The sequence below is a fragment of the Periplaneta americana genome, chromosome 2 (genome assembly GCF_040183065.1).
Source record: "Periplaneta americana isolate PAMFEO1 chromosome 2, P.americana_PAMFEO1_priV1, whole genome shotgun sequence".
In the NCBI taxonomy this organism is placed as follows: Eukaryota; Metazoa; Arthropoda; class Insecta; order Blattodea; family Blattidae; genus Periplaneta; species Periplaneta americana.
The window spans coordinates 21,138,969-21,165,632 of record NC_091118.1 but is presented as its reverse complement, the minus strand read 5'-3'; the positions used below and the strand labels follow the sequence as shown (position 1 = coordinate 21,165,632).

Sequence of the window (26,664 nt, the reverse complement as noted above, 5' to 3'; positions counted from 1 at the left end):
AAAAAAAAATCTGTATTTTGTTTTCCTTGCCTCCTCTTCGGTGGTGATGCTGCATGGACTAGGAGTGGTGTGACAGATTTAGGACATGTGCCTCTAAAAAGCAAAATGCATGAATCTTCGCAGTCTCACCTGAAAAATGTTGTTTCATTGGCTATGTTACGCAACTCATACTGCTGTGCAATTAAGTGAAACGAACAAAACAAACATTCTTTAACATAATCAAGAAGTGAGAAAAAATCGTGAAATTATTTAAAAAAATTAATTGTATCAAATTTTGTGGCCAATATGAACTTCCCCTTAGGGGACAGGATGAAAAAACGATTCGAAGAACCCTGATGTGTTTCGTGGGTTGCTACAGTTCGTGAGTAATCTAAACGAGCCTCTAAAAATCATTTGGAACATGCCACTGTTTAAAGGTAGTTCTAAAACAATTCAGAATGAACTGGTAGATTGCAAGTTGAGTGTCTGCCGATCAGAAATTCAGACTGAAATCGATGGTATTAGTTTTTCTTAGGGATTAGCAAATGGTCCCACAGACATCTCCCAACCAATACAGGAAGTTTTGGTTTTTCGATATTTAGTGCATTTATTTTTGTCCTCTACTTATTAGTAATGGTATCAAGAAGTGAAATTTGTATGTACCGAAATCTACTGCAGCTCTCCCAATCCACAAGTTCACGAGCCGCCACTGCTACAACCAATGGTTGTTCCTGTACTAATATCTTCAGCAATCCCGCGGATAAAAATCTTGAACTTTGCTGTATCAGTAATGTCACTGCTGTCATCAAGAGCCAGTGAATAATCTACGATTTTTCTTGCTTCTTTTTTAACCTTCCTCTTGAATATAATCAGGAATTTTCTAAATTCTTCTCTCGATACTTGATCAAGAAATTCGCAGTTTTTCTAAATTAAAAACTTCTTATGGACAAGTTATTTAAGCTATTTTAATCATTGCTCTTTTGAGAAATTCTGTTCTATTAAAAAGGCTTTAGAGCACGAGATATTTCAAACTCCAATAGGTAGCTGACTTCTGTACATTTATTTATCTTATCTTTCTCTTCCTGGCTATGATTTAACACATGTCAATTCCTGACGTTTAACAGTTCGTTGGCACATAATATTGAATACATTTTTCTACAATATTATTATTAAATGAATAACTAATAAATAGTTACCCTCACCTAAAGATTGAGAAGATTAAAATTGAGATAAAACCTAATAATTTTATTCTTCTAGGTAGAAGATCTAAAAATATCAATATTCATGCAAGTACAGAAGAATTATAGAAACACATACTTAGTGGTCAGTAATAATAATAATAATAATAATAATAATAATAATAATAATAATAATAATAATAATTTGAACATTTACCTTGTTACTACATGCAAGAGCAATAAAACTATTATTGATAACGAGAAATAATTGACAAATGTTTCCTTAGTTTATTATTGATAGTAATGAATGATAGAATGATAGTAATGAATGAATTTCCAATTCACTGCGGGCTAAAGCAAGGAGATGCACTATCACCTTTACTTTTTAACTTTGCTCTAGAGTATGCCATTAAGAAAGTCCAGGATAACAGAGAGGATTTGGAATTGAACGGGTTACATCAGCTGCTTGTCTATGCGGATGACGTGAATATGTTAGGAGAAAATCCACAAACGATTAGGGAAAATACGGGAATTTTATTTGAAGCAAGTAAAGAGCTAGGTTTGGAAGTAAATCCCGAAAAGACAAAGTATATGATTATGTCTTGTGATGAGAATATTGTATGAAATGGAAATATAAAAATTGGAAATTTATCCTTTGAAGAGTCGACCTGGTTGACGAGTTGGTATAGCGCTGACCTTCTATGCCCAAGATTGCAGGTTCGATCCCGGGCAGGTCGATGGCATTAAAGTGTGATTAAATGCGATAGGCTCATGTCAGTAGATTTACTGGCATATAAAAGAACTCCTGCGGGACAAAATTCCGGCACATCCGGCGACGCTGATATAACCTCTGCTTTTTATTTAAAGGATTTGATATTGTAAATAGTATCTTTAAGATACGTAAATATCTTTGGATTTTTTTATTTTTTTTTTCTACGGGTTTAAATGTTTGTTATTTTTTCGTTTATTTTATTATACTTTGTGTGGTGATTTTAATATATTGAGTATATTTAGTTATGAGCGTCGTTAAATAAAACATAACATTTAACATTTCCTTTGAAGAGGTGGAAAAATTGAAATACCTGAGAGCAACAGTAGCAAATATAAATGACACTCGGGAGGAAATTAAACACAGAATAATTATGGAAAATGCGTGTTATTATTCGGTTGGGAAGCTTTATCATCCAGTCTGCTGTCGAAAAATGTGAAAGTTAGAATTTATAAAACAATTATATTACCGGTTGTTCTTTATGGTTGTGAAACTTGGACTCTCACTTTGAGAGAGGAACAGAGATTAAGGGTGTTTGAGAATAACGTTCTTTGGAAAATATTTGGGGCTAAGAGGGATGAAGTTACAGGAGAATGGAGAAAGTTACACAACACAGAACTGCACGCATTGTATTCTTCACCTGACATAATTAGGAACATTAAATCCAGACGTTTGAGATGGGCAGGGCATGTAGCACGTAAGGGCGAATCCAGAAAAGCATATAGAGTGTTAGTTGGGAGGCAGGAGGGAAAAAGACCTTTAGGGGGGCCGAGACGTAGATGGGAAGATAATATTAAAATGGATTTGATGGAGGTGACATATGATGGTAGAGACGGGATTAATCTTGCTCAGGAGAGAGACCGGTGGCGGGCTTATGTGAGGGCGGCAATGAACCTCCGGGTTCCTTAAAAGCCAGTAAGTAAGTAAGTAGTAATGAATAATCTTTACTAGTATTCTGTTTTAGAAAACATGGTTCATAACGAAGTGCTGTCCACATCTCTAGAAACGGTTAAAAAAGAACAAGTGCTGTTAATAACATTGGAACAAATTAAATATGTAGCCTATCAGATTTCTTGACTGCAGTTGTAGCGTCAAAGAGTATTTTCATACTTCCTAAGCGGAACGCGTGTTGTTTGTCTCTAGACTGGTAAAAAAAAAGTGTAGTGTTCTTTATCACCAAAAACCGTAGCGACCTTCGATATCTGAGTGGTAATGCATGCAACAAGCCAGCACTTCGTTGAGTGTTCTGGAATAGTGAGGGAGAAACGCGCTCTTCATATAGAGTAAGTCAAAATATTCTACAAGAAACATTTAATCATAATAAATTTTAAGGAGTGCAGCATGATTTTGTATGAATTGAAACTAAATAGCTCTTCTTATTGACTTTTGTGTGTCGAGTACGAAAATGTACAGTAGTGACAAAAAAAAATAGATAAACTATTGACCAGATATTTTGTATTCGACAGATATTGGAGAAAAAATGGGAGTATAAGGGTACAGTGCATCAGTTATTCATAGATTTCAAAAAGGCATATGACTCGGTTAAGAGAGAAGTTTTATATGATATTCTTATTGAATTTGGTATTCCCAAGAAACTAGTTCGATTAATTAAAATGTGTCTCAGTGAAACGTACAGCAGAGTTCGTATAGGTCAGTTTCTGTCGGATGCGTTTCCAATTCACTGCGGGCTAAAGCAAGGAGATGCACTATCACCTTTACTTTTTACCTTTGCTATAGAGTATGCCATTAGGAAAGTCCAGGATAACAGAGAGGGGTTGGAATTGAACGGGTTACATCAGCTGTTTTTCTATGCGGATGAAGTGAATATGTTAGGAGAAAATCCAGAAACTACTAGGGAAAACACGGGAATTTTATTGGAAGCAATTCAAGAGATAGGTGTGGAAGTAAATCCCGAAAAGACAAAGTATATGATTATGTCTCGTGACGAGAATATTGTACGAAATGGAAATATAAAAATTGTAAATTTATCTTTTGAAGAGGTAGAGAAGTTCAAATATCTTGGAGCAACAGTAACAAATATAAGTGATACTCGGGAGGAAATTAAACACAGAATAAATATGGGACATACGTGTTATTATTCGGTTGAAAAGCTTTTATCATCCAGTCTGCTGTCAAAAACTCTGAAAGGTAGAATTTATAAAACAGTTATATTACCGGTTGTGAAACTTGGACTCTCATTTTGAGAGAGGAACATAGGTTAAGGGTATTTGAAAATAAGGTGGTTAGGAAAATATTTGGGGCTAAAAGGGATGAAGTTACAGGAGAATGGAGAAAGTTACACAACACAGAACTGCACGCATTAATACACCTGACATAATTAGGAACATTAAATCCAGACGTTTGAGATGGGCAGGGCATGTAGCACGTATGGGCGAATCCAGAAATGCATATAGAGTGTTAGTTGGGAGGTCGGAGGGAAAAAGACCTTTAGGGAGACCGAGACGTAGATGGAAAGATAATATTAAAATGGATTTGAGGGAGGTGGGATATGATGATAGAGAATGGATTAATCTTGCTCAGGATAGGGACCAATGGCGGGCTTATGTGAGGGCGGCAATGAACCTCCGGGTTCCTTAAAAGCCAGTCAGTAAGTAAGTAAGTCGCAAAAAAAAAAAACAGATCGACCCTTGTAGCTGATTTCAGAGCCTTGTTCACTCCAGAACACGATAGACTGGTAACTAAGACTTTCGTGGTTCGAATCCTGCCTGGGAAGGAAACTTTTTTTTGTTCCATATTCAAATTTATTCCCAATACTTCCCTATTTCTCAAATAAATTATTGCTAGAATAAAAAGTATTGTGGTAGAAATAAAAAGTGACACAAATAGTAAGTTTTCTGCAAAATAAACGAAGACTCACATGACTTAGAAGGCTTTGGATAAGATAGCAGGCCATGATTTCTAATAGCGATGTTCAATTTTGTTAAAAATCATTGTTAATAGCGCCGTCTTGCTTTAAATTGGCTAAATACACCATAAAGCTTTGTAATTTCTGAAACCTATTAACCAATCAACATACCAGATCACAACTATATTAGCATAACATTGATATTTTTATTAATTGAGATTGGAAAGTTTAGGTGCATTTTAGAATAACATTTATGACCAGGGAGCGAAACAACTTGCCCGATGGGAGAGAGGAAAGTGATTTCAGGTTAACTGTGTTCTAGAGTCCCTCTATTGTGTACAATAGAAGGCGGCGTGGGTCGTGTCCCGCACCTTAGTTGTTCGCTATTTACTTGCTTTGTGTTGCAGTCGACGAGTAACTTTTTAATTGGTTATTTTACGACGCTTTATCACTGCGGTGAGTAACTTATATTAGCCAATGGGCTATAGACCACAGAATTCTGTATTGATTTCGAAAATAAAAAAAAAAATATATATATATGTATATATATTTCGCGTTTTATCGCTAATTAGTTGTAAGGTAATCACAATAATTTCGTATAAATTTGAATGGGATTTTTACGTGAAAAATAACCCTATATTACCAATTAGATGTCAATATAATAATAGAAAATGTTTCATACATCAGTTTATGTATTTGTTTGTTTGTTTGTTTGTTTGTTTGTTTGTTTGTTTGTTTGTTTGTTTGTTTGTTTGTTTGTTTGTTTGTTTGTTTGTTTGTTTGTTTGTTTGTTTGTTTGTTTGTTTGTTTGTTTGTTTGTTTGTTCGTTCGTTTGTTTGTTTATTCATTCATTCATTTGTTTATTTTTTATTTATTACTTACGTATTAACTTGCTTATTTATTTATTTATTTATTTATTTATTTATTTATTTACTTATTTATTTGTCAGTATATTAATTTATTCATTCATTCATTCATTCATTCATTCATTCACTCATTCACTCACTCACTCATTCCTTCCTTCCTGGTCGGCCTGGGTACATAGTCGGTATAGCACTGGTCTTCTGTGCTCTAGGTTGCGAGTTCGATTCCGGCCCAGGTCGATGGCATTTAAGTGTGCTTAAATGCGACTGACTAATGTCAGTAGATTTACTGGCATGTAAAAGAACTCCTGCGGGACAAAATTCCGGCACATCCGGCGACGCTGATATAACCTCTGCAGTTGCGAGAATCGTTAAAATAAACCATAACTTTTTTAACTTCATTCATTTAACTCACTTCAAAATTTGTCAGAGGTACAACGCATAAAAAATAGAACAATAAAATTAGTAAACTTATAAACAGTTAAAATGCCTAAGTCTATAAATATTGGCCTGTATGAAGTTCTGTCATTACAGGTATTTACTATTCGGTTTGCCTTTTTGGTGATAGCAATATATATTTGGTTCTTTTATTTCCACCCCAAAGTACGATACTATATCTTATAATCAGGGAACGGATTTATATGGACTAAAAATATATGAAATATGTAAATATATATGTAGTTATTTTTACCAAAATATGGAATTAAATATGGATTTTTACCAAAATATGGAATTAAATATGGACTTAAAATTATAAAAAAATGACTATGTACGTTAAATATTGGTACATTTTAATCAAACTAAACAAAAAATATAATGGACGTACCTTATCTTCCAATGTAGTTTCAACAAAACACAATTTTTATTGTCTGTTACCATAACAATAGGTTACAAACATTTCTTTCAAGTGCTGAAAAGTGAATCTTCTTCTATTGTCTCTGAGGATAGATTTATACTGACTAAAAGAGCGTTCGACGTCACAAGAAGTAACTGGTACATAATTCAATTTCACAATGTCTGCTGGGGATAAGTCCAAGTTAATCTTCACTGTTGATTCACCACTCATCACAGCAACAACCTTTTGTAGTTCTTCATATCCAGGGTTTTTTGAAAGTACAGTGTCCACCTTAGCTCTTACTGCATCTGCAACTTTACCTCTACCACGATTCAGTTGTTCCACAGTACTATTTATAATTTCAAAACTTTCAGATAGTGAAAGGTGCCTATTTTGGAGACTTTTGAGCGTTTTTATGATGCATGAAAATGTATGCTGAATGTGAGCTAAGTCATTCTTCACACTTATGTCACAGGTAACTGTTTTCGCAGTATCAATTGAGACTGCATCTTCAGAGTCCAATGCAAGGAGAACATTGTTAATAGAGTCTATATGTTCGGCATAATATTCAACTGCTTCTAGCCATGTACCCCATCTAGTTAAAATTGGCTTTGGTGGCAATGGAATTTCAGGGTACATTTCTTTCAACACGTTAACTCTACTGGGAGCTTTGAGAAATACTTTTTTCACTGATGAAATCAACAAATCTACTTTAGGGAAATTGTCTCTGACCACTTCTGCCACACGATGAAATGCATGCGCCACACAAGTAAAATGAGTCAATTTAGGATATACAACAGATAATGCTTGTCCAGCTTTGACCATATAAGGGGCAGCATCGCTAATAAAGAATAACACATTATCGTACATAATACCCTTTGGCCACAGGATACCCATAGCTTCGTTGAACAGTTTAACTATAGTTTTGTTATTGCACTTTTCTAGAACATCACAATGTAAAAGAATTCGTTCAGAATATTGTTCACTTAACAAACCGATAACTACATTACCAACAAGTCTACCTTCTTTGTCGGGAGTCTCATCAATGGAAACCCAAATTGAACTATCTTTAATTTCATCTCTTATCTTCTGTATTGTCTCATCGTAGATGGATGGAGCATACGTCTTCCTAAGTGTTGACTCATCCGGGATTGTATGTTGAGTATATTTTTCAAGGAATTCCCTGAAGACCTTATTCTTTAGTTTGTAGAGAGGAATATCAGCAGAGATGAGAGAACGGCACAGGTCGATGTTAAACTCAGATTTTACATTCGATGTTGTTGGTTGTGTTAAAAACAATTGTCTCTGCTTGGAATTTAGTTGTTTGTTGGCCTGATGTTTACTAGTTGTAATGTGTTGTTGCACCAGGAACTTTTGTGTAGATGATACTGCACACTGACACAAATTACAAAATAATATTTTATTGTCAGTTGATAAACCATCTTCTTTAAATTCTGAAATGTAACTTGTTAGTTTTGATTTTAAATTGACTGAATGACGTACTTTTGGCATATTTACCGTCTTTATAGTATGATTTACAAAACTGAACCTATGTGTACTCTGACTGGCATTTAACTGTTGAGCTGCACAACTGAAGTCTGTTAAAAATTTTAAATTAAATTAATACAGTTTTGTAACTTACTTTCCCATTGTTGATAGGACTGCTAATTTTCAAATAACTCTGATGTTAAAGGGATTACTGAACATGTGTTTAAATCTCTATTGTTGAAATGTATTTTTAAAAGTTAATGGAATTTTGTTTTGTTTTATTGTTAAACCTAATATAATATGGACTGTTTTATATGAAATATGGAAAATATATGGAAATTAACGAAAATATGTACTAAACTCTAAAATATGGAAAAATATGGAAAATAAAAGTAGGATTTTTCAACCCTACACATTGTGAAACATAAAGATAATGCAAAATATAAATTATATTAGCTTTATAAGTAAATATGTATTTACATATAAATCCTTTCCCTGCTTATAATTGATTTAAAATAAGTACACTGATTAGAATATATTATAAAGAGTTGGTATTGTGTTTCTTTTATCTCTAAGAAAATATGTGGTTTCAGGTAATTTTATTATTAAATTATCAAAATATGGTGCCCAAGAGAGATGATTGTCTATATATAAACGAAAAACTTTAGCATTTGTATGATTATTTATCTGTAAGTCATTAGGAAAGAGTTTTGTACTTTAGATTTTTAAATTTAAATAAATTTACTTAGGCAATATTCAACAAGCTACCTGTATAAAATTATACTCAGAATTAATAATAATTTTAAATAGAAAATAAAGTCTCATAGAAAGTTTAACCCTTAAATTTGCAAAACTACATTTCTCACACTAGTTTATTAAACCGTGTCGGACTGTAAAGAGAACAACTATCGCAATGTCCATATTTTATATGTTGTACAATATTATAGTATTGTGAAGTTTTGGTTAAATTTAATTTCCCTACCAATTTTTTTATATTCTATTAAAAACTATGGCTTGTGCAGCAAATGCTGCAAACTAAGTTCAACAGGCGTTCAAATAAAAATTTTTCGGATTTATTTTCAATGAAGATAACCAGACATTTTGGAAGTTATTTGCTTCAATAACAATGAAACATACTCCTTCTGAATGGGTTTTTTATGCCAAATACTTTTTCTTGAACCTATCCATCTTCAGTTTTTGAGTTCCAACGCGAAAACGTAAGTAACAATGTCAGGACGATCAGTAGGTTTTTCATGTGGGAGTAAGGCAATAGCTATTTCATGTCATTGTAGATTCTGGGTGAAAGTTAAAAAAGTCAGGTTTGCTATGCTTTCGAACAATAGACATAGCATCTTGGCATAGCTGCTGCATATAGAGCTTAAAATGTAGAGGGTAAAATTATTTTATCCTGCTAAGAGATCTTGCTGAAATGATCGGGAGACTATATAATTTTGTAGGCTTCTTATTTTATCAGTAGCTTTTGGTCTTTCCTTAGGAACTGTAATTTTTGCGCTCTCTCGAGCCAATACTGAAGAGAATAACGCATATAAGTATCTACACCACACCGTCATTAAGTAATATAAAAAAAGACTCAACCCCACTTGATTAATAACTATAAAAATATTTCGTTTTTAGTAACAATAGTATTATCTTATGTACGTTTTGTAGTTTTATAAACAATACATATATATATATATATATATATATATATGTACAGTATATATATAGCCGCCACTAAGTAAATTACACAAATGAAGATCTAATTTAACACATTCTCTATATGTACTTACATAACCCCAAAACGTTTCACTTTCATATCATCAATATAGCATTAATATTTACAATTAATGAAAAATGGCCACATCATGGCATTAACTATAATAATATTTCATTTCTAATGGTAATAATGTCATCAAACCACCTCAAGTTTTGTAGATTTTAATATCCAATACACAGCTATACTCAGAAAATTACACACCACAGAATCAGACCTGTAAATTATTTTTAGTAAGTCTTTAACTTTTTAATAACCAATTTAATTTGAGCTCTAAATATGTTGGCAATCCTGCAGGTCATGGCCTTCGTGTAATAGCCTATTGTTTACTGTAGTGTGTGTTTTGTTTTATTCTGAAATGCAATTAGTGACGACAGGTGGATTTTAGAAAATAGAAAAATTATGTTTAAAAATTGACATTTCACTCAAAACTACTATTTTTCTGAAAACTTTGGGTTCCAAGCTTCAGAATGAGGGATCATTTATTAAAATCCGTTCAGCCATTTTCCCGTAATTTCCATTACCAGTTCAAATTATATATATATATATATATATATATATATATATATATATATATATATAGATTATAGCATATAGCCTATTAACCTGTTGTATCCTATAGTATACTTTGTGAATTTAAGGGTTAAATAGATATTCATATTCTCTGAGAGAGAGAAACAAAAAATCTCGTCTTCTTTGACGGGAAAGGAACCCACATCTCCTAGATTTGTAGCCGCGCGAACTTATGCTAGAGCAGGTGATGGCACTTTCATAAATTTCTCCAGAACTTGTCGAATGCGCACAGGATATTTGGCAACAATGCATACACAGGAAACGTCCTACAGAATGGAGCACCTACACAACAAGACGATGCCCTGTCATAACGATTTCAGTGCTCTGACTGTCACCATGGCATGTGCAACGTCGTTGCGAACTCAAGTCGCACGTTCTTTGCGTACATTTTAGGTTCCGCATATCTCCACTAAAATCTCAATTCTACCTACCAGTAACACAAGTATGTACAGTGAAATATCTTCAAAACTGTTTTGTTAGATATCTTTTGAATTTACTGGGAATAGTTAAATATTTATTTCACGTTAAATATTTGCTTAATTGCATGTTTTCTGCATATCAATTCTGAAATATATAGAATACTCTTTACAGTAAAAGGTTTTGACTTCTTTTTAACGCTTAGGCGCATTCATAACTTTGATTTTCTGATTACACGAAGTTTGCACTGTGTTACCATGGAGATTTAACATAGTAAATCAATTATTTGTATGTAAATAGGCCTATTATCTTCCTTTATGTTACACAAAAAAAATTATAAGGAAAAGGTTACGGGGCTAAAAATACATCGAAATGCACTAACAAATATTTTTTTATCTTAATAAGTAATAAAATATGTTTGATATGTTTGCTGTTGCCATAAAATAGTAGCCTTATCGCTAAAACATATTCAAATGTTTTATTATTATTATTATTATTATTATTATTACTAGCCGTACCCGTGCGCTCCGCTGCACCCGTTAGAAATAAATATGAAGTAATTACATAATTAAAATAGGACGTTTGATCCCGGGAACATTCGTGTTTGATAGAAGGATAAATCGTTTAATATGTTACTTAATTTAAATTGTATTTAAAATATTAAAATGCGATCATTTTGATCCAGAGACCACTCATTTGGTGCAATGACAATTCCTTTAACATGTTTCTTAATTATTATTACCAATTATTTTTGGAAAAGCGAAAATTAACAGAAACATTTTGGCTACAGATTTATTACTATGTCTATATTATATTATATTATGAAAAAGTGTGTTGATAACGGATGTACTCGAATTAGAAAGTTTTTAATTTGTTGTGGGAGCTCTTGAATCTCAGGAGGAACAACTTTTACATCAGCGCAACATAATCTGCTTGGCTCATTACCCAATTTTTTTGCATTGCATTTATTGCATATGTATTTTATGTATTTTAACATGATTCAATTGAGCGTAGTTAAAATTTGAATTATAAAATAATGCATTGCTAAGCTAACGTACTATTACTGCATACTAAATCAATACACTCTCGTTGTTCGTTAATTCTCTGAGATAAAAATGAATATGTTCATAAACATTATTATAAGAAATACAGGAAATGAATATACAGAATAACCTATCAAGTTTTCTGTGCATAAGAAGCTATTTTAATCTTACCTGTCCTCAATTCACTCACAAGTTACTGTAATAACATTATAGCATTATGTCCATCCAGAGAAACTACACTTTCCAATGATGAAATAATAATTAATTAAACAAATTGGTTAATTTAGCTTCCGATATTACTTCATACAATCACAGAAACGTTCTCTGTAGGCTATCTTTCATAGCTTTCGATTTTTGCTGTCCAAGGCCCCTTATAGACGAGGTCATTTGTTTTTTAATTCATTACACGGCCTTAGATGGTAGTTATTTTAATTTTAAAACTCATTTATCTCATGAAATATCAGCCCTATCAAAATTTTTCAAGGAATAAAACGTATCGAAAATCATTTTTAAAGAAACTTTTGTTATGTAACATTTTTCACAAAAATCAATAATAAGCGAGATATTTCGATTTATTTAATTCAGGCCCCCTTATAACCCCCCTTTTAAATAATGTATTTTGAATGCCATATAGCCTAAAATCTAAGTTAGAACGAACTTAATTTATATTCCAATTTTCATCGAAATCCGTTCAGCCATTATCGCGTGAAAAGGTAACAAACATACAGACAGACAGACAGACATACAAACAAAAATTTCAAGAAAGCGATTTTCGGTTTTAGGGTGGTTAATTATATTTGTTAGGACCAATTATTTTTGGAAAATCGAAAATTACCAGAAAAATTTCGGCTACAGATTTATTATTAGTATAGATTATTATTATTGGCTAAACTAGAGCAGAGTTAGTTCCTCGTATTCCGCTTATACACATTCAAGTGTTTAAAGCTCTCTTCTCAGTCTTACCAACAAAACTTTGGTAACATTACGAAAGTTTCACGCTAGTGTACACTCATGCAATGCGAATCTATGACAGGTTAAGTTAGGTTAATTCAATTCAGTCCAGGCTTTTGTTGTGCCTGGTATATACGAATCTGTGTAGGATTTTCAAGCGCTTGCCAAAAGCTAGAGATTGTTTTGTGATGTTGTCAGTACTGGTCTGTAATAAGGTAGTGTGATGGCAGATTTTTACTTCCGAAATCACCAGAACTAACTGTGCACCAGTTTCACCTTATTATTGAGACTGCTGTAGTGATCCACGGTAATATGTGTACTTAGACCGTTTCGCCACAAATCTGGTCCACGATAAAATACTAATATTTACTCCGTTTGTATTGTATTTTTAGTCTGGGGAAAATTGTCACCTTTTATTCAATGATTTATAGTACTATTGTGGTTCATTATAATTCAGTTTTTTATTACTATTATTATTATTACTATTATTATTATTATTATTATTAATATTATTATTATTATCACCATCATCATCATATTTAAGCCATCTTCAGCTTTCTTTTCACTTTATCTACTAAATAAAGAATTTTCCTTTTAAAAAAATGTTTTAAGTAGATTCTAGGATGACCGTTTGCTATTCTCCTAAATAGGTAAACTACTATCTCTCACACATAGGCGTGTAACTTATGTGTTAATTTCAATCTAATTTTCTCTCGACATTCATACCTAATAATTTATAATAATATATAAATGTTTGGAATGACCTACCTGCAGCGGTCTTTGAGGGCTGTCCTTCCTTAAGGAGATTCAAGAATAATTTAAAGAGTTGTGTATAAAGTGAAAATTAAAATTAAGGTGACATTCAATATTTAATTTTTTAAGGTGACATGTATTTATCTAGCCTGACGAGTTTACTTCCTTGGTTTGAATTGTAAATTATTTAAAAATAGCGTGTAAGAGGGCCTTAGACTAGAAATGTTTAGTTTAAATGTAGTTCTGTTTATAAGTATGCATAAGAATGCAATTATTTGACTTATTTGAACTGTTGTATCAGTGAAGCGAGGTGAGTCAGTGAAGTTATGGTTTTACAGTGCAGTGAACAGTTCCGATCAGTGATAATTTATAGCGTCAATGAAATGTGTTCTATAGTGTCAGTGAAATGTGTTACAGAGTGTCAGTGAAATGTGTGCTAAAGTGTCAGTGAAATGCGTCAAAATGCCACTACAGGGAATGAGATGAGAGTAAAGTGAAAGACTATTAAAACTTATGTAGGACCTATACATAATTATGTAGGTTGTGTTGTAAAATTAGGTGTTTTATTTTATGTTTTATTATTATTGTGTTAAATTGTATTGTGTATTCTTATTGTATTGTGTATAAAATTGTATATGTGTTGTAAATTGTATTATGTATTGTAAATTTTATTGTGTATTGCTTATCATTTTAACTGTGTATTGTTAATATTGTATATACCACTGCCACCGGGTGCTTGCCCACTTGCAGTGTAAATAAATACATACATTAACTAAATGATTTTGAACATTTTTAACACTAAAAATTATTTCTTTCTCTGTGTATGTTTTTTGTCATTAATTTGAAATCTATTGACAGACAACCATTCCTTTATGTCATATGATAAGATATTGGGCAGTTTGTAAAGTTTAGTAAGATCATTATTTGCAATAATTTATAGACGTTGAATCATCTGCATACAGTATTCATTTTGCAGGTACAGTGAAATCTAAGTCATCTATATATATAATTTGAACTGGTAATGGAAATTGCGGGAAAACGGATGAACGGATTTTAATAAATTACCCACAATTTTGAAGCTTGGAACCCAAAGCTTTTCAGAAAAATAGTAATTTTCAGTGAAATATCAATTTTCCTACATTATTTTCCTATTTTCCAAAATCCATCTTTCTTCAGTTTTGAGAACTAATTGCATTTCAGCACGGCCGTGATTTCAGAATAAAACAAAACACACCCTACAATAAACAACAGCTATTACACGAAGGCCATGACCTGTAGGATTGCTGACATATTTGGAGTTCAAATTCAATTGGTTATTAAAAACTTCAAGACTTGGTAAAAGTAATTTACAGGTATGATTCTGTGGTGTGTAATTTTCTGAGTATAGCTGTGTATTGGATATTGAAATCTACAAAACTTGAGATGGTTTGATGACATTATTATCATTAGAAATGAAATTGCATTACAGTTAATGTCATGATGTGATTATTTTTCATTAATTATACATATTAATGCTAACCTGATGGTATGAAAGTGAAACGTTTTGGGAATATATAAGTAGATATAGAGCATGTGTTAAATTAGATCTTCATTTCTGCAATTTACTGAGTGGCGGCTATTATACATATAAAACTGAAAAACTTACGTAAGATAATAATATTGTTATTAAAAATCAAATATTTTTATAGTTATTAATCAAGTGGAGTTGGGTTTTTCTCATATAACCTACTTAATGGTGGTGTGGTGTAGATACTTCTATGCGTCATTCTCTTCGGTATTGGCCCGAGAGAGCGCAAAAATTACATTTCCTATCTTATGTTTAGCTTCGCTCATTTAATATTTGTGTGATGGTAGCCTGTATAAGCCTCTATACATCGTGCGGTTTCATTTGTTTATAGTTTTTTCTGTTATTGTAACTTATTTTATGTACTTCTGGTCGTGTGGAAAAGAGGACATTTTTTTCCTCACTGTTATTTATACTCGCTTTAACATCTCTGGTCATATCGCGAGTTAATCTTCTGTGTGAAATCCGAAGGCCTGTGTACTATTGTTTGAGACTGATTCTATTGCTGTGAACTAGATGGCGACTGTATAATATGTAAGTTATTACTGATTTTTTATGAATACGATTTCGGTGATGAATGAGACCTGTGATATTCGGGATGTTGTGGCCCGAATTTCCTGGCATTTGCCTTATGTTTGAGGGAAAACCCTGAAAAACTTCAACCAGGAAACTCAACCAACCGGGAATCGAACCCGGGCCCTCTGCGTAAGAGACCAATATGCTGATCCCTACACCACAGAGTGGTCGAAAAGAAGACTTTATTGCCTTAACTACACTATAAAAAATAATAAATAAATTTTTAGACGCTCTGCCTTCAATAGGTCAAGAAATTAAGAAAAGGAAGTGGAATTAGATAAGACATATGTCAAAAGGAGAACCAGAAAATAAAACTAAACGAGCATTGCAACAATGGAACCCGCAAGGAAAAACGAAGGATATGAAGATCAAACATAACCTCGAAAAAAAAAACAATAGAAAGAGAACTTAAAGAAGTGGACAATCATGGAATGAAGCAAAGATCGTGTCTATGAATAGAATTCGATGGCAACTTGGGAACTGAATGAAAATAATGATGGTGATGATATCTTAACTTCTTGTAGAAAATGTTGTTAACAAATATAAAACGAGTGTCTGGAATCAAAAATGAGATGTATCAAAAGGTTATCTTGGCCAGAAAAGGTTATCCGAATGAATCCTCTGTTCCATATGCTTTAATATCTTTTTTTTCTTTGTTGTAACAGCTGACCTTTCAAGATGACGACTCCTGCTCTCGGCTTACTGGATCAATATGAAGAATATCTCAGGAATAGAAAATGTAAGTAAGCATTCTTTACAGCCCCTGTAGTTCCATAAGAATACATAACATGAACAAAACTATGCTATACCGCAACAAGTGTAGTGGTGGAAATATACAGTGACTCTTGACCTTGAGAAAGCTCGAATAAACCCGAAATATAGTTCGTATAGATAGCAGTTGAGACACAGCGCTGATCAAATTGTGATTGGTTGAATCAAATTCATGGCTTACTTTAACTATACCACACCATACCATGTATAATCAAAGTAATTCACAGGTGGCTTTTAAATTACTCTCTTTTTACAAAACAAAACAATAACATAACCATGCTTCTTTTCTGCACGAATACACATCGAGGTGGATCAGTGGTAAAACACTTGATTTATATTCGTAAGATCACGAGTTCGAATCATGTGATAATCCACATTTACACCAACAAATTATCACTATCGATTAATCGGATCAGATATCTTTGAACGTCAGTGTACCATTTCCCGTAACAAACCGGAAGTAGGGGTACCTGTGGTCAACTTCGAAATTTCAAATTAGAATATGGTTAGCAGTAGCCAGAACTTAGACTTACCATTTATTGCGTGACATTAGTAGTAGTAGTAGTAGTGGTAGTAGTAGTGGTAGTAGTGGTAGTAGTAGTAGTAGTAGTGGTAGTAGTAGTAGTAGTAGTAGTGGTAGTAGTAGTAGTAGTAGTGGTAGTAGTAGTGGTAGTAGTAGTAGTAGTGGTAGTAGTAGTAGTAGTAGTAGTAGTAGTAGTGGTAGTAGTAGTAGTAGTAGTAGTAGTGGTAGTAGTAGTAGTAGTAGTGGTAGTAGTGGTAGTGGTAGTAGTAGTGGTAGTAGTAGTAGTAGTAGTAGTGGTAGTGGTAGTAGTAGTAGTAGTAGTGGTAGTGGTAGTAGTAGTGGTAGTAGTAGTAGTAGTAGTAGTAGTAGTGGTAGTAGTAGTAGTAGTAGTGGTAGTAGTAGTAGTAGTAGTAGTAGTAGTGGTAGTAGTAGTAGTAGTAGTAGTGGTAGTAGTAGTAGTAGTAGTAGTAGTGGTAGTAGTAGTAGTAGTAGTGGTAGTAGTGGTAGTGGTAGTAGTAGTAGTAGTAGTGGTAGTGGTAGTAGTAGTGGTAGTAGTAGTAGTAGTAGTAGTAGTAGTAGTGGTAGTGGTAGTAGTAGTAGTGGTAGTAGTGGTAGTGGTAGTAGTAGTAGTAGTAGTGGTAGTGGTAGTAGTAGTGGTAGTAGTAGTAGTAGTAGTAGTAGTAGTAGTGGTAGTGGTAGTAGTAGTAGTAGTAGTGGTAGTGGTAGTAGTAGTGGTAGTAGTAGTAGTAGTAGTAGTAGTAGTGGTAGTAGTAGTAGTAGTAGTGGTAGTAGTAGTAGTAGTAGTGGTAGTAGTAGTAGTAGTAGTAGTAGTGGTAGTAGTAGTAATAGTGGTAGTAGTAGTAGTAGTAGTGGTAGTAGTAGTAGCGGGAGCAGGAGCAGCAGTAGCAGCAGCTTAGTCATTCTTCACTATCGAAACTGCCATCTTTCATAAAAAGTCAAGTGTTTAATTTGAAAATATGAATAATATTTTTATAGACGTGCGACAATCTGAAAATAATAAGATAAGATGAATAAATAGTTATTTATACAACTAGTGTCCAAAGTGAAACTTTATAAAAGAGTGGTTCATTTATCCTTGTCTTCCCCTTGTTTTCCTTATATTCCCCTCGTTTCCATGTATTGCCTTTTTCTACTTGTATTCTTCTTTCTTTCCTTGTATCCTCTTGTTCTCCTTATATTCTCCTTGTTTCCTTATATTGCCCTTCTCTACTTGTAATGTCCTTTTCCTCCTTGTCTTCCCTTGTTTTCCTTATATTTCTATCATTTCCATGTATTGCCTTTTTCTAATTGCATTCTTCTTTCCTTCCTTGTATCCTCTTGTTCTCCTTATATTCTCCTTGTATTGCCCTTTTCTACTTGTAATGTCCTTTTCCTCCTTGTCTTCCCCTCGTTTTCCTTATATTTCTATCATTTCCATGTATTGCCTTTTTCTACTTGTATTCTTCTTTCCTTCCTTGTATCCTCTTGTTCTCCTTATATTCTCCTTGTTTCTTTGTATTGCCCTTTTCTACTTGTAATGTCCTTTTTCCTTCTTGTCTTCCCTTGTTTTCCTTATATTTCTATCATTTCCATGTATTGCCTTTTTCTAATTGCATTCTTCTTTCCTTCCTTGTATCCTCTTGTTCTCCTTATATTCTCCTTGTTTCTTTGTATTGCCCTTTTCTACTTGTAATGTCCTTTTTCCTTCTTGTCTTCCCTTGTTTTCCTTATATTTCTATCATTTCCATGTATTGCCTTTTTCTAATTGCATTCTTCTTTCCTTCCTTGTATCCTCTTGTTCTCCTTATATTCTCCTTGTTTCCTTGTATTGCCCTTTTCTACTTGTAATGTCCTTTTTCCTTCTTGTCTTCCCTTGTTTTCCTTATATTTCTATCATTTCCATGTATTGCCTTTTTCTAATTGCATTCGTCTTTCCTTCCTTGTATCCTCTTGTTCTCCTTATATTCTCCTTGTTTCCTTGTATTGCCCTTTTCTACTTGTAATGTCCTTTTCCTCCTTGTCTTCCCCTCGTTTTCCTTATACTCCCCTCATTTCCATGTATTGTTTTTTTCTACTTGTATTCTTCTTTCCTTCCTTGTATCCTCTTGTTCTCCTTATATTCTCCTTGTTTCTTTGTATTGCCCTTTTCTACTTGTAATGTCCTTTTCCTTCATGTCTTCCCCTTGTTTTCCTTATATTTCTATCATTTCCATGTATTGCCTTTTTCTACTTGTATTCTTCTTTCCGTCCTTGTCTTACCCTTGTTTTCCTTATATTCTCCTTGTTTTCTTGTATTGCTATTTCCTACTTGTTTTGTCCTTTTCCTCCTTGTCTTCCCCTTATTTTCCTTATATTCCCATCATTTCCATGTATTGCCTTTTTCTACTTGTATTCTTCTTTCCGTCCTTGTCTTCCCCTTGTTTTCCTTATATTCTCCTTGTTTTCTTGTATTGCTATTTCCTACTTGTTTTGTCCTTTTCCTCCTTGTCTTCCCCTTATTTTCCTTATATTCCCATCGTTTCCATGTATTGCCTTTTTCTACTTGTATTCTTCTTTCCTTCCTTGTATCCTCTTGTTCTCCTTATATTCTCCTTGTTTCCTTGTATTGCTATTTCCTACTTGTTTTGTCCTTTTCCTCCTTGTATTTCCCTTGTTCCAGTGGCGGCTCGTGATAAAATATTGTGTGTGTTCACAATTTTGTGTTCCGAAATCGAAGAGCGTTTGAAATCATACGTTTAGCCTAATATGAAATGTCATGATTCCAATATTTCACTACCGAAAAAACCGTATATAAATTCAAAACAACATGTAATAATAATAATAATAATAATAATAATAATAATAATAATAATAGGCCTAATGAAACCCAGTCTTTTTATTTCCAATTTTTCCTCGTAACCCAGTTTACCCAGTTCTTTACTGTTCAAAATTACTTGAACAGAGTTCATTGTTTACGTTTGTTAAAAATTAATACATACCACAGTGCCGTTATTTACAAAAGCGTGTGTTCAGTAATATATTTTGATTCACAACACACTGATACGCTATAGCCTATACCAGTAATGTAATCTCATTCGTATAGATTGATTACTATAAGTACATGCCAGTAAATATTATTTTTAAATAATATACACCACCATACAGATATTTAAATTCATATCACCATCACATTCAGCCAGCACGTGTTTGAAAGCCAAACTATGCTATTTTGCTGACACTGAAGTATAGTAATTCACAAACTACACTCTCGTAGCAGCACTGTACACACAACCACATAATTTAAACGTTCCGACAGTGAGATGCTGACAACTACAGGCTAAAATACAGACTATTAAATTTCCTCCTCGAGATATAGCACGTGAACGATAGGCATCGATGCACCTGACATCTGTAGGATAGATTCACTGTTCACTTAATGCTTTGTGCTCTTGACGAGTCATAAGCGGCCAGCGAAATACAAATTTCTCCCGCACATGCGTGAAATTCCTGTAACCTTCTTGAAAAGAGCACGGCTTGTACGTGAACGGATGTTGCCAAGTTTACATAAGAAGTTTATGCAAGATGCGGGAAGTTTAAAATACTCGATTCTGATATTATACATCCCCACTACGTCAATACGGTATCAAATAATAAAACTAGTCGTGCATTAATGGAAACAAGGTGTTCACGTGCTCTTGTGCTCTTATTGACGCACCGCCACTGCCTTGTTCCCCTTGTATTCCTCTTCTATTCTTTGTAGTCCCCTTATCCTCCTTGCATTCTCCTTATCCTCTTTGCATTCTCCTTATCCTTTTTTCATTATCCTTGTTCTCCTCGTATTCTCCTTGCTTTTCCTGCAGTCCTCTTGATCTTCTTGCATATTCTCCTTGTTTTCGTTGTGTTTCCCATGTTCTCATTTTATTCCCCCTATTTTTCATGTATTTCCCGTGTTATCCATGTCTTCTCCTTGTTCTCCTTATATTTCTCTTATTCTTCTTGTCTTGGCCCACATCTAGTCAGGAGAATGACAGTTCTGTCACAGTCTACTATATACAGTCTCGAAGTTTAATACTTACTAAATATGCAAACCTAGACAGTTGAAATATGCATCCATAGATAGTTGCTCACCACCAGGATCGTTACCATCGCCTCATCACAGACTCTTTCCCTAGCAGACGATAAAATGTATTGTACTTTCGATATCGTGTTCTTTTGAAAAAATTAACACCTTCCTTCGACTATTGAAATATGAAATGCATAAGGTTTATGTATTATTTTCATAAAATATATATTATATCCTATAAATTCACCTTCCTGGATCGTTCGGAAGAAGGATAAATCTAACCTATTTTTCTTACAATTTATAGTGCCTCAAACGTCTCCTTGTGCCATATTATTATTCAAATTATTGTATTTTAGCCATTTACAGTTATTACAACCGATAACGAACATTTCACAGTTTACATAGCTTTTCACAACAAAGCGAAATACGGCACAGTCAATACCTTTTCGATCTAGACCAGGCCGTAATATATGTTCGGGTTTTCTATTTCAGTGTATGTAGCTCAGTGAAATATTATATTATAACTTTATTGCTTATCATTGCTAAGCTTTATTTAGTGTAATTTGTCCATCAGTTCCGTTTACTTCTTGTTGCATAATATGTTGCAGAAATAATTACAAAACTGTGTTATTTTAATGTGAAGAGAATTTTACATGTTAACATAATCTGTCCGCGTCAACATTTCAAATTTAGAATGGAAGCTATTTTGAGGTTCAATAAAAACGAATTTATATTGTGATTTTAATTTAGCACATCTACCTTCCTTAATTGTAGACAGAAAATTTACCATGCACTCCTATGAAATTAGTGTACGTACGATTGTGTTACTTCGTCTCTTAGGTTGTAGATAAATACAATAATTCAGTACTCATTTGTAGTATTAAAATACAGACAAATAAAATGTGACGGGTGTCATACATGACATTATGTTTAATTATAATGTATAATTGCGAATATAGGACTATAAGTTAAATATAGTAAACATAACCTATAATATCCATATGACATAACATACATATGTAGTGACAGGGCATTGGAAACCACTAAAATTAAACAGAAAGGGGCAACTGGTACAGTAAGCATAACCTATAATTTCAACATATCTAAATATTCGTGCGGTGCAACTGAAAATTATTGAATCGTGCATAAATGAATGTACGAGAATTTCGCAATATTTAATCGAAATAAAGGCAGGTATTACACATACGAACAACGTAATTTTCACACCAAAAATAATATTACACCTTAACTCGCAAGGAATTATGTCTGAAGTGTCTCCTAATCATTGTTTTAAATTCTATTAATGCAATTACACTACATTTTAGAGAAATATATGTTACTCTTTATGCATTCCAATTAATTTATATGGTTAAAACGCCGCCCTTCGTGATCGGGTTAAGCGAGTCACATGGCCTGCCTTATGGACTGTATTAGATCACGATGGCAGTGACAGTCTATTGTTCCTAGTACTCACAGCGCTCCAAGCGGCTAGCAACTATCGCGAGAAATGCAACTCGTTGGCAAAAAATCATCCCAAGCTTCGTGACTGCATATAGTAGACTGTGGTTCTATGTCAGAATAATACAGCAGCTTTTGTAATTGCAGTCTGTCGCCGATTTTCATCAAACTTTGTCTTAAAGCATGAATAATTTATAACTACAACGGCGAAATCCATTGTCATATACTGATGCTTATTTTATAAAACATTAACGATTTTCTTTCAGACCCTGGCTTGGATTCATGGCCGCTAATGAGGGATACGGGTCCGTGGCCCATTATATCAATTCTGAGCGCCTATCTACTCTTCGTGCTGAAGATAGGTCCACAATTTATGGCAAATCGCAAGCCCTATAATCTTCAACCTCTGATCGTCGTTTATAATCTGTTCCTAGTTCTTTTCAGCGGCTTTCTCTCTATCTGGGTAAGTACCTTGTAATACATAGAATGGTCAGAAACTAACGCACTAAGTTTTCAGGACGTTGAAGTAATCATACTTTAACATAAGAATCATTTTACTACGTCATACTACTTTTGACCAATGAAACGGTACGAAAAGACGTCTTTCAACCAATTATGGCTGCTTATCCCACAATGTTATCGCGTCCCTAGCATTTGTTTAATTTTATCGTTTCCCTATCATTTGTTTCTTTTATCACTACCCTAGCATTTGTTTCTTTGTTTGCCAACATTTCAAACTGCACTGGCCTGAAAGTTAAAAAGTAGAAAATTACAAACCACTCCAGTTGATGCACAGCAGTTTCAAATATGATTCGCAATGGCATTCAAGAACAAGAATTAATAAAGATCACTGGTCATAGCTATGCATCTTCCCTGAAACTCTATTTGCAAATAAATGAAGAGCACCATTCGGAAATCCTGAATAAGTTGAGGAATACACCATGTACATCAACGAGTTCCACTTCTTTTACGCACACGTCCAATATAATATCAACTGAACTACTAAAACATTCGAATTTGAAAATTGTACTTTCAATAATTGTTCCTTTTAAAATTATTTATGTTTATTTTTTATTTAATCATCCTTAATTAAAAGTTTTCTTGTTTATTTCATCATCCCTAATTAAAACTTTTCTAACACTTGTTTATATTATTTAGATTATGTTATAGCTTCTGCTTTATGATATTATGGATAGTCACGTATCAGAGATTGTTTAATACTAAGATTTATTGAAAATCATCTATTAAGTGACGTTGATTACTGGGATCCGAATAACTGAAGTGGAATGCAATTGTTTAATAAAAATGAAACTGAATCAACAAAGCCTTCTTGACTAGTAACCATCCACAGAGTTCAATGAAGATTCCATAGTTGGCACAACTGATAACAACATAACATACTACTGCCATCTAGCGTAATATTTGTAATGTTGAGATGGTACAACAATACATTTGAAGACAGTTTTATTTTCGTAAGTCAATTATTAATATTTTATTGTATTGGAGTATTTCGTTACTTCTAATCTTTATATACTTTCCTCTAATCGTGTAATAGCCAATTAAGTCCCACTCGACTTTTGATTTTCTGTAGATAAAATCAAAACCTCTAGTGAGATTGAGCCTGATTTCAAAATTTGTAAACATTGATTATCGTACCGAAATATTACTATTTTTAGAATTTAAAGTCTTGAAAATGCATCAGATTCATAACAATGCATTATTAAATTTTATATATAAAAATCACACATATTTCAGATCATATACTCGCAAACAAACCCAAAAGCATGAATACAATACGTTTGTCGGAACCCAAGTGTTTAACGAGCACTGCTTTCAATCAAAGTACTAACATGGATAAATATATAATAGGATGCGAAACTGCGGTCAGCACCATCTGGCAGTGGGAGGCTGAAATAAGATGATCAGCGCCCAACGTCGTAGGTGGTGAACATTAGAACTACGCGTTGGGTACATTACCCAGAGTTCTCTATTTATCCGTTCGAGATATTGCTCGAGGACTCGACGACGAGCCAAGATGGCAGACAGAAACTTAGTAATAAGTGAATATAAAGTGATACTACGTGTGTGTAAAAGCAGTGCATGTTAAACAGTGATGTCTATGGACGTTGTAAAAATAGTGTTGTTGAATGTATTGTAAAGTAATATTAATATAATAAATTGAACTATCTAAGTAGTTCTTGCAGACTTTTCAATTGCGCTGTATAATAAATACCCAAAGAATACAATGCCAATTATCTAACCTTTTGCTTTATTTTTTTGTCTATCTGGTTATATTTTAATTGGGTAGTGTAAAATAGATCGTATCTTTTATCTTCCTGTTGGCTCCGGTAAGAATTTTCAGTAGAAGCTGCTGTGAGGAATAAATGTTTTATTTTAAATTGGGTTAGTTTTGAATATCGATGAGGGTGGGAGGGAATACTTCTGCACTGTTTAACATTTTCGTCACCAGGTGCGCTGCTAAATGCATGGAGTAATTACTCTTTTCGCTAATTGGTGCGCTGCTAGATGTAATAACGCCCCTCCCTCTAACAGGCGGCAGCAAGATCGTTTTCCACAACAGCGCCTCTAGTATCTGTTACGGGAAACTCAGTAAGTTTCGCATCCTATTATATATTCATCCATGGTACTAATATCTACCCTAGAATTTATAACAAATTAATAAAGAAAAACGCAAATTTATTTATCTCTAACAGTTTACAATTTAAAAATGTATATAAACAATTTGTTATGACTAATGACTAATTTGTAGATGTAATCATGTTGTAATTTATGCGTCTACATTTATTTTGTATTGAATCCTACTCTGAGCACGAGAACATTCTCTTTTAGAGGAGTGCTGGAATGTTGTAAATTTACAATGTCTTTGTATTGTATTTTTCTGGCAATAAACATTATTATTGTTAATTTTTTTAATTAATCTTTCCCAATCCATTATATGCGTCGAACTAACGAGCAGTAGGCATTTAGCACGTGGGGAAGTTCTACGGACGCATGCGCAGTAAAGATATTTAGGTCGCCGGTAGCCGGAAAAAATGAGATGATTCTTTTTTATCCTCTCAGGATGATTCATTCTACGAGCTACTAACGGGCTAAAAGGTTATGTAGCAGTCTATCGACCAGGCCTCGTCTTGCACGTCTCCACTGCTTAACGTTCAGGCATTCCTTCCGACTAGGTAACGAGACAGACTACCAACTCTACAGCCCTGCTACCAACTACCAATCAGGCTCCGTCTTGCACGTAACCTTACTATGTACTTGGTTTACGCACAACTCAGGGGAGACAAGCCGGGCTGTGACGAGGCAACTGTGCTAGGCGTATGCGGTAGATTTGCTGTGGACAGGCAATTGCGTCGAACGAGATAAACCCTGCATAAGTTAATATACAGAGACATCATTTTATTTTTACTAACATTTTTAATATTAACCTGGCTATACCTTTGGATTAATGATTCAGACCCGGAAACACCGTTTGCTACCTCCTTCTACGACTGGAGTTCGATGATACTGGCGTAAAATACAAACAAATCACTTTACTAGGTACAGGAGGGAAGAAAAGTAGTTCATCCATTTACGTAAACTAGGAAATATCGCGATTTTGAGTGTGATAATTTCCATTAGGTTTTTGTTTAATCAAAATACAGTACAGTATTAACAATGAGTGTTTTTACTCACTAGCAGAGTTTTCCATGCGGACGTATTCATTATGCAATGTATATTATACTGTCTACAGCACATTAGCGTACAATATAGAGAAAGAAGTTAAAATGAAAAATAATCATAATATGGATATTTAAACACATTTTTGAAAATGGTGGCCGTTCATTTCGATACAGGCTTCAGTTCTTTTGTGCCTATTATCGCACTATAGACTATTGCATCTAATTCCAATTACCAGTTTCGTCTTTCACACTTAGTAACTCATGCTGAAATAATTCTGTACCTACGCTATAAAAGAGTATCTTACGTACTGTAAATTCAATTTTCACTTCTGCCCGATCCGACAGATAAAATTACTCGGACATGCTATCTACTGTCCGTCCAAGTGGTTATGTCGCAGGATCGTAGAAAGGGGGGGAATCACGTGATAGTTAATTACTTAACGAGGCCCTTTTATTTAAGTTATTTTAAACAGTTGCATAATATTACGTAGACGTCCAATTAATTCCTAACAGAAATTAATGTTTTCAGAAAAGAGCTAAGAAATCCCAGCCACTAGTTTT

The 26,664-nt window shown here is 33.7% G+C and overlaps 1 protein-coding gene across 3 annotated transcripts in view; it reads left to right on the top strand.

The window, feature by feature from the left end:
• The window catches only part of LOC138715769 (very long chain fatty acid elongase 7-like), a 44,789-nt gene that overhangs the window by 6,669 nt on the left and 11,456 nt on the right, over window positions 1-26,664 (top strand). Inside the window, exons 1-3 of one of the 3 annotated variants that reach the window (XM_069848819.1) lie at window positions 3,059-3,209; window positions 16,295-16,368; window positions 22,690-22,886. In XM_069848819.1, coding sequence (XP_069704920.1) covers window positions 16,308-16,368; window positions 22,690-22,886 — 258 coding nt within the window. In that variant the 5' untranslated portion in view covers window positions 3,059-3,209; window positions 16,295-16,307. Of the gene's footprint in view, window positions 1-3,058; window positions 3,210-10,644; window positions 10,768-16,294; window positions 16,369-22,689; window positions 22,887-26,664 lie in introns of those variants that run through there. The other 2 variants (XM_069848827.1, XM_069848837.1) reach the window with 2 other exon arrangements.